Source organism: Lytechinus pictus, chromosome 3 (assembly GCF_037042905.1).
Source record: "Lytechinus pictus isolate F3 Inbred chromosome 3, Lp3.0, whole genome shotgun sequence".
NCBI lineage: Eukaryota > Metazoa > Echinodermata > Echinoidea > Temnopleuroida > Toxopneustidae > Lytechinus > Lytechinus pictus.
Genome location: NC_087247.1, coordinates 81,615,585 through 81,624,456, shown reverse-complemented (window position 1 = coordinate 81,624,456; position 8,872 = coordinate 81,615,585). Strand labels below are relative to the sequence as shown.

Below are 8,872 nucleotides of genomic sequence, written 5' to 3'. Positions count from 1 at the left end.
ATTATTATTATTATTAATTATAATTATAATAATAATAATAATAATAATAATTATTATTATTATTATTATTATTATTATTTCCATCGTCCACAACTTGATGTTCTGTTGGTATATTAAACAGCAACCGGACTTCTTCCAGAAATCTAGGGTTATTGTTCTATATTCTATCAAATGGGTCCTCTTCTCATTGTTCACTTCTCTTTCTAATTCAAGACATTCCGTAAGATATGAGCTGTTCCAAGCAAGCTTGCCTTCTGTATCGTTTCAAAGGACACCTCGACTCTTAGAACAGCAAGAAAGCTTCTGTGTCTTGTTGTCACTGTTCCTAAGGCTCCGATGACTATTGGTACCACCTTCGTCTTCACCTTCCATATCCTTCTCAGCTCCCATGCCAGATCGTTATACTTCTGTATCTTTTCCTCCTCTTTACGCCAAGCTCTGCAGTCTCCCGGAATCGCAATATCTATGATGAGACATTCCTTTTCCTTCTTCTTTAAGAGAACGATGTCTGGTCGTCTAGCTTCAATGACCTTGTCTGTCTGGATATTAAAATCCCATAAAAGTTTTACATCGTCGTTCTCTACTACAGGCTCTGCCCGATGTTCGTATACCATTTTTCCGCATGGGGTAAATGGTACTTCTTGGCCAGACCCCAATGAACTGCAGCTGCTACTCTGTCGTGCCTTCCTTTGTACTCTGTCTGTGCTGCATTCACTCACCAGATGAGACACCGTTTCGTCTTTGTCATGACACATTCTACATGAGGGAGATGTATGCTCCTTTTCAACTTTGGCTCTTCGGTAATTTGTTCTAATTGCTTGGTCCTGAGCAGCAACTAGCATACTTTCCGTCTCCTTCTTTAAACGTCCTCGTTTCAGCCACTGCCAACTCTCTGGTCCAGCAAACTCCTCTGTCTGTCTTAAATGCTGCCCGTGCATCACCTTCTCTTTCCATTCTTCCAGTCTCATTTTCCTTTGATCAGCCTTCAGCTGTTTCGCTATCACATCCTTTCCTTTCCTCATCGACTCTTTGACTGCCGTCATGATGCTATCCATCTGGCCTTCAATATAGCAGTATAGGCTTTGTTCCTCATATCTTACAGTCTCCTCTATTCCAGCCAGACCACGTCCTCCCTTCTCTCTTGACACATAAAGTCTATCTACATCAGACTTTGGGTGAAACATCCCATGCATAGTTAGCAACTTCCTTGTCTTCCTGTCCAGGGTTTCGAGTTCAAGCTTGTTCCATTCAACTATGCCAGCAGCATATCTCACTAGGGCTACTGCCCAAGTGTTAACAGCCTTCACCATGTTTCCAGCATTTAGTTTGGATTTGAGCACCTTCCGAATTCTCCTGATATACTCTGCCTCAATCTTCTTCTTCATTTCTTGATGTTTCAACTGATCTGCCTCTAATATTCCGAGATATTTATAGCTACCACCGCTTTCGATTGATCTGATCTCTTCTCCGTTCGGCATCTGGAAGTTGTTGTCATTGGCTGGCTTACCTCTCATGAGAGTAATCATTGCACATTTATCCAACCCAAACTGCATACCGATGTCTTCGCTGAAGATCCACACAGTGTTGATGAGAGACTCCAAGTCACTTTGTGTCTTACCAAACAGCTTCAAATCGTCCATGTATAATAGATGGTTGATTTTTGCCTTGCTCTTGAACTCATATCCTAGCATGGATCTTCTGAGTACCTTAGTTAATGGTGTCATTGCCATCACAAACAGCAATGGAGATAGACTATCTCCCTGAAAGATTCCTCTCTTGATACGGAGATAGACTATCTCCCTGAAAGATTCCTCTCTTGATACCAACCTCTCCAAGCACTTCACCATTACTTTCCAACTTAGTTCTCCATCTCGTCATACTTGTAATGAGGAACCTTCTGATATTGTCTGCTACCCCTAACATTTCCATAGACTCGATGATCCAAGAGTGTGGAACCATGTCGTATGCTTTCTTGTAGTCAATCCATGCCATTGCGAGGTTCGTTTTTCTTTTCTTGCTGTCTTTCATAATTCCTTTGTCGATGCATAGTTGTTCTTTTGTTCCTCTACTTCCTTTTCTACATCCCTTCTGTTCCCATGGTAGTATGTCTTGATCGTCCAGGTGTTGATATATTTCTTCTGATATTATGCCAGTCAGTAACTTCCAGAGAATCGGCAAGCAGGTAATTGGACGGTAGTTTGACGGAATGTTGCCTTTGGTAGGATCCTTTGGGATGAGAACCGTTCTTCCTTTTGTCATCCAATCAGGGGGGTTACCATTCACGACAATCTCGTTCATTTGCATGCTCAGCCTTTCATGAAGATTTGTGAACCTTTTAACCCAGAAAGCTTGCACACCGTCTGGACCGGCAGCTTTCCATGGCGCCATTTTCCGAATGATCTTTTCTAGCTTGCTTTTGTTGATCGTCAGATCATCCTGTGCAACTATAGTTGCACATTCCTCTTTCGTTGTTTTCAACCACATAGCTTCGTGGTTGTGATTGTGTGGTTGGCTCCAAATGTTGCTCCAGAAGGCAATTGCTTCAGCTGGATCTGGTGGTGGAACTTCGTCTTTCCATTTATTTCTTGGTAGAACCTCTTCTGGTTGTTCTCAAACAAGGAATTCTGTCTATACTGTGACACTCGATCGGTGTACCTCTTTACTTTTGCTGTAGTGCTTGTTATTCTTTGTTTTAGTTCCTCCACGACGATCTTCCTTCCTTTCCTTCTAATACTGTACTTCTCCTCAAGGTACTTAAAATCATTGATATCTGCTTTGCCAAGGTTTATCTCTGTCAGTTTTGATAGGTCTGTCCTCCATCCCTTTATCTGATTATCAAGTCTCCTTTTCCATGGTGGTAGGCAGTGCTTCCTTGTGTTCTCTTGTTTTCTTACATTTAACCTCTCTGTTACCAGAACTGCTCCAGCATATATGAGATCATTGGTATCCTCAATACTGTCTGAGCTGATAAACTTCATAACATCGTTGACTTTCTGAATTTCTATCAGCAGTTTCTCTCTTGGTATTCTCTTCAGATTAGGAGAGGTGGGGCGCTCTCCTTGTGTTAACCCCTCTTTTATCTCCAATAATATAATCTTTATCTCTTCCTGCTCTTCATCCAATCTGTTAGTGGTTGGATCCAATTCTGTTTGAAATTGAGCTGTTGCTTCTGTCTGCTCTTCTCTTCCCGGTCTGAGTACTTCCTCCTGCTCATCTCTCACAGGTTCATACACATTTCGTCTGATCCCTTCCCTCTCAACTTCGGTCAGTAACTCATTCCTTTTGATCACACGTACCTGATCATGCTGATCTACAAGTCTTTGCTCTGATGTTGGGAAAAGACCCTTCTCTTCTCTTCTATTATTATTATTATTATTCCTCTAAACAGGATCAAGTCCGTATTTTTTTCTTGAATAACTTTGCTCTAACAAAAAGCACCAAGTAATTTCAAGTGCAACTAGGAACTTTACACTACTAATGTCCGAGAGTCTTTCTTATCAATCTGGTAGTACCCAAGATAGCTGCCTTCTGAATGTCGTACATCCGAAGGTGAGGAGAGATCTTGGTTATGCAGGCTTCCATTCCCTTCTTCACCATTCCTGAGTGACCAATGATGACTGGTGTGACCTCTGCTTTCACGTTCCACATCCTCTCGATCTCAATCCTTAGGTCTTGATACTTGAGCCGTTTGTCTCTTTCCTTTACAGCAATGTTGATATCATGGGGAACAGAGACCTCAATGATATTTACTACGTTGTTGTCTCTGACGATGATGTCCGGCTTGTTGCAGTTGATGGTTCTATCCGTTAGTATGCCACAGTTCCAATATATGGTGCTGTTATTGATCGTGGTGATCGTTTGTGGCTGATGTTCCCAAGCGTGATCACAAGTCATTTTACCGCGATCCTTCAGTAGTTGCCAATGGATAACTTTGGCAATATTGTCATGTCTTGTGATGTACTCAGTTCCAGCAAGAGTCGAACATGCTGATACCAAATGCATGATTGTTTCGGTCTCTTTTCCACACATCCTGCAAGTGTCGTCTGTGTCTCTTCTGAGGATAGATTTTTCGTAGGCACGGGTCCTCACCACCTGGTCCTGAATAGCATAGACGAACCCTTCAGTTTCACCTCTTAGTCCCGCCGACTTAAGCCATTGATGTGTGTCTTTCTGGTCTACGAACTCCCGATGCGTCTGTTTTTCATGGTGGCCATGAAGTCGCTTGGATTTAAGTTGCTCTTGAAGTTTCTTGTGAAAGGAGCATTTAAGTCTTGCCTTCTCTTTTTCACCGTAGGGTAGTGTCAGTCGATGTTGTGCCAATAAGATGGATGCTTGCTTGTTAATGGAGTATATTGCTTGACATTTATCATAATCGAGGGATATACTCGTCAGTATATCAGGTGGATTGGATAGGTAGTTGGCGAGGTTCGTTGCTTCCATATTCCAGACCATCTCAATTTGTTGTAGACCTCTTCCTCCAAGATCACGGGGAAGGTACAACCTTTCGATTGCGGCCTTTGGGTGATGTAATCTGTGCATCGTTAATTGCTTTCTGGTCATAACATCTAGGCCACATATATCAGCTAGTCTCCAGTTAACAATACCAAAACTGTATCTAAGCACAGGAATGGCTAGAGTGTTGATCGCTTCAATCTTATTTTTGGCATTCAGTTCGGATTTGAGGATCAGCCTGAGTCTTCTTTTGTATTCTGATGTTGCCTTCTCCTTCATTGTGTTATGGCTAATGACATCGTTCTCAGCTATGCCTAGATATTTATATGTCGAATCATTAGTCAGTTCCTTGATTGATGTTTCCTCATCTTGCACAAACATGTCGCCTGTATTTACCCTCCTTCCTCGTACAAGTGTAACTTTGGCACACTTGTCTATACCAAACGACATCTTGATGTCATCGCTGAAATGTTTAACTACTGCTATCATCTTGTGAAGTTCATCGTCATTTTTTGCAAAGAGTTTGATATCATCCATATATATCAGATGGTTTATTGTCGTAGATACATCTTGCCCTTTGTATCTGTAGCCATAACTCGTAGCGTGTAAGAGAGAGCATACTGGATTGAGAGCTAAGCAGAATAAAAGAGGAGATAAGGAATCTCCTTGAAATATTCCTCTCTTGATTCGGACCCCCTCCACTGTCATCGAACGGGTGCCTATTGTAAGCGAAAGAGTAGTGCTCCATTGTTTCATACCTGCTGATATGCACTTGACTATTTGTGGATTGATGTGATACATCTCTAGAACTTTGATGATCCAACTATGTGGTACGCTGTCAAATGCCTTCCTGTAGTCTATCCAAGCCATGGATAGATTGGTCTGTCTTTGGCGAGCATTACCGATTATTGCTTTGTTTGTCATTAGGTGATCTTTACAACCCTTCTTTCCTTTCCGACAACCTTTCTGAGTGACCTCCATTATGTCATGATCATCGATGTGTCGTTCGATGTGCATGGCAAGCGTTGATGTCAGCAGCTTATACATAGTATTAAGGCAAGTGATTGGACGATAGTTCTTAGGTTGTTTTGGGTCTTTGCCTTTGTACAGTAGATATGTCCTTCCAATTGGCAGCCATTTCTCAATAGTCCTGTTCCCTTTGATAATGTCATTGATGATTTTCAGTAGACTAGTATGGGTGCTACCAAACCTCTTTATCCAGAAGTTTTGTACACCATCTGGTCCAGGGCTTTTCCAGTTCTGAGTGTTCCTTATGATATTGTGTAGTTCAGGTAAGGTCAGGTCTACTAGCTGCTGCGCTGGCACATTGGACCATTTGTCTGCTTCCGACTGAATCCAGGGAGTTTCTTCGTGAGTGATATCATTATCCCAAAGTTCTTTCCAGTAGTTCTTCATATCATCTGCCGATGGAACATCTTTCGTCTCAGTCATCTTTGAATCCAGCTCACGAAAGAATTTCTTTCTGTTTCCATGGAAGAGTTTATTCTGCCGTTTGAAATTGTTACTCTTTGTGTATCTCTTAACACGGTGTTTGAGAGCATTTATCTTCATTTTGAGCGTTTCTATAACAGTTGTCCTAGTACGGGTCTTATCGTCAATGCGATATTTCTTCTGAAGTCTTTTGGTATTGCTCTTCATCCGATTGGATTTGATGTTTCCCTTATCTACTTCTCCGAGTTGAGCCACGTCTTTATGTAGTTCTGCTATCCTAGTTTGTAGCCTTTTCTTCCATTCAGGAGCCTTCTTCTTATGATTGGTAGAGTGGTTTGATGAATGAAGCTTGAGTCCCATATGTTCTGTTACAGTTTTTGCTCCTGCCCAGATAAGACAGTTTATCTCCAACAAACTGGAAGGACTAGATTGCACCTTTTCAAGCATTTTATCTACTTTGTCGATCACGCTCCTAGTAGTACAGCACCTTGTGTCGATCTTGGGAATTTGTGGTCTATCTGATATTGATATTCCCTTCACATATTCAAAGTTGCTCCTCAGTGCTGATAACAGCCGTTGATTATTATTATTATTATTATTATTATTATTATTATTATTATTATTATTATTATTATTATTATATTATTATTATTATTATTATTATTATTATTATTATTATTATTATAATAATAATAATAATAATAATAATAATAATAATAATAATAATTATTATTATTATTATTATTCCTCTAAACAGGATCAAGTCCGTATTTTTTTCTTGAATAACTTTGCTCTAACAAAAAGCACCAAGTAATTTCAAGTGCAACTAGGAACTTTACACTACTAATGTCCGAGAGTCTTTCTTATCAATCTGGTTGTACCCAAGATAGCTGCCTTCTGAATGTCGTACATCCGAAGGTGAGGAGAGATCTTGGTTATGCAGGCTTCCATTCCCTTCTTCACCATTCCTGAGTGACCAATGATGACTGGTGTGACCTCTGCTTTCACGTTCCACATCCTCTCGATCTCAATCCTTAGGTCTTGATACTTGAGCCGTTTGTCTCTTTCCTTTACAGCAATGTTGATATCATGGGGAACAGAGACCTCAATGATATTTACTACGTTGTTGTCTCTGACGATGATGTCCGGCTTGTTGCAGTTGATGGTTCTATCCGTTAGTATGCCACAGTTCCAATATATGGTGCTGTTATTGATCGTGGTGATCGTTTGTGGCTGATGTTCCCAAGCGTGATCACAAGTCATTTTACCGCGATCCTTCAGTAGTTGCCAATGGATAAGTTTGGCAATATTGTCATGTCTTGTGATGTACTCAGTTCCAGCAAGAGTCGAACATGCTGATACCAAATGCATGATTGTTTCGGTCTCTTTTCCACACATCCTGCAAGTGTCGTCTGTGTCTGTTCTGAGGATAGATTTTTCGTAGGCACGGGTCCTCACCACCTGGTCCTGAATAGCATAGACGAACCCTTCAGTTTCACCTCTTAGTCCCGCCGACTTAAGCTATTGATGTGTGTCTTTCTGGTCTACGAACTCCCGATGCATCTGTTTTTCATGGTGGCCATGAAGTCGCTTGGATTTAAGTTGCTCTTGAAGTTTCTTGTGAAAGGAGCATTTAAGTCTTGCCTTCTCTTTTTCACCGTAGGGTAGTGTCAGTCGATGTTGTGCCAATAAGATAGATGCTTGCTTGTTAATGGAGTATATTGCTTGACATTTATCATAATCGAGGGATATACTCGTCAGTATATCAGGTGGATTGGATAGGTAGTTGGCGAGGTTCGTTGCTTCCATATTCCAGACCATCTCAATTTGTTGTAGACCTCTTCCTCCAAGATCACGGGGAAGGTACAACCTTTCGATTGCGGCCTTTGGGTGATGTAATCTGTGCATCGTTAATTGCTTTCTGGTCATAATATCTAGGCCACATATATCAGCTAGTCTCCAGTTAACAATACCAAAACTGTATCTAAGCACAGGAATGGCTAGAGTGTTGATCGCTTCAATCTTATTTTTGGCATTCAGTTCGGATTTAAGGATCAGCCTGAGTCTTCTTTTGTATTCTGATGTTGCCTTCTCCTTCATTGTGTTATGGCTAATGACATCATTCTCAGCTATGCCTAGATATTTATATGTCGAATCATTAGTCAGTTCCTTTATTGATATTTCCTCATCTTGCACAAACATGTCGCCTGTATTTACCCTCCTTCCTCGTACAAGTGTAACTTTGGCACACTTGTCTATACCAAACGACATCTTGATGTCATCGCTGAAATGTTTAACTACTGCTATCATCTTGTGAAGTTCATCGTCATTTTTTGCAAAGAGTTTGATATCATCCATATATATCAGATGGTTTATTGTCGTAGATACATCTTGCCCTTTGTATCTGTAGCCATAACTCGTAGCGTGTAAGAGAGAGCATACTGGATTGAGAGCTAAGAGGAGATAAGGAATCTCCTTGAAATATTCCTCTCTTGATTCGGACCCCCTCCACTGTCATCGAACGGGTGCCTATCGTAAGCGAAAGAGTAGTGCTCCATTGTTTCATGCCTGCTGATATGCACTTGACTATTTGTGGATTGATGTGATACATCTCTAGAACTTTGATGATCCAACTATGTGGTACGCTGTCAAATGCCTTCCTGTAGTCTATCCAAGCCATGGATAGATTGGTCTGTCTTTGGCGAGCATTACCGATTATTGCTTTGTTTGTCATTAGGTGATCTTTACAACCCTTCTTTCCTTTCCGACAACCTTTCTGAGTGACCTCCATTATGTCATGATCATCGATGTGTCGTTCGATGTGCATGGCAAGCGTTGATGTCAGCAGCTTATACATAGTATTAAGGCAAGTGATTGGACGATAGTTCTTAGGTTGTTTTGGGTCTTTGCCTTTGTACAGTAGATATGTCCTTCCAATTGGCAGCCATTTCTCAATAGTCCTGTTCCC

At 41.1% G+C, this 8,872-nt stretch overlaps 1 protein-coding gene across 1 annotated transcript; it reads right to left on the bottom strand.

Annotated features, from left to right (window-relative positions):
- Positions 1-203: 203 nt before the first annotated feature.
- On the bottom strand, positions 204-1,640 carry LOC135153479 (uncharacterized). Its single transcript, XM_064096116.1, has one exon. The coding sequence runs from the start codon at positions 1,638-1,640 to the stop codon at positions 204-206; it is 1,437 nt and encodes a 478-aa protein (XP_063952186.1).
- Between the last annotated feature and the right edge of the window lie 7,232 nt (positions 1,641-8,872).

Excerpts from the sequence above, each read along its gene's own strand:
- LOC135153479 (XM_064096116.1), bottom strand. The coding sequence starts at position 1,640 with ATGGACGATTTGAAGCTGTTTGGTAAGACACAAAGTGACTTGGAGTCT.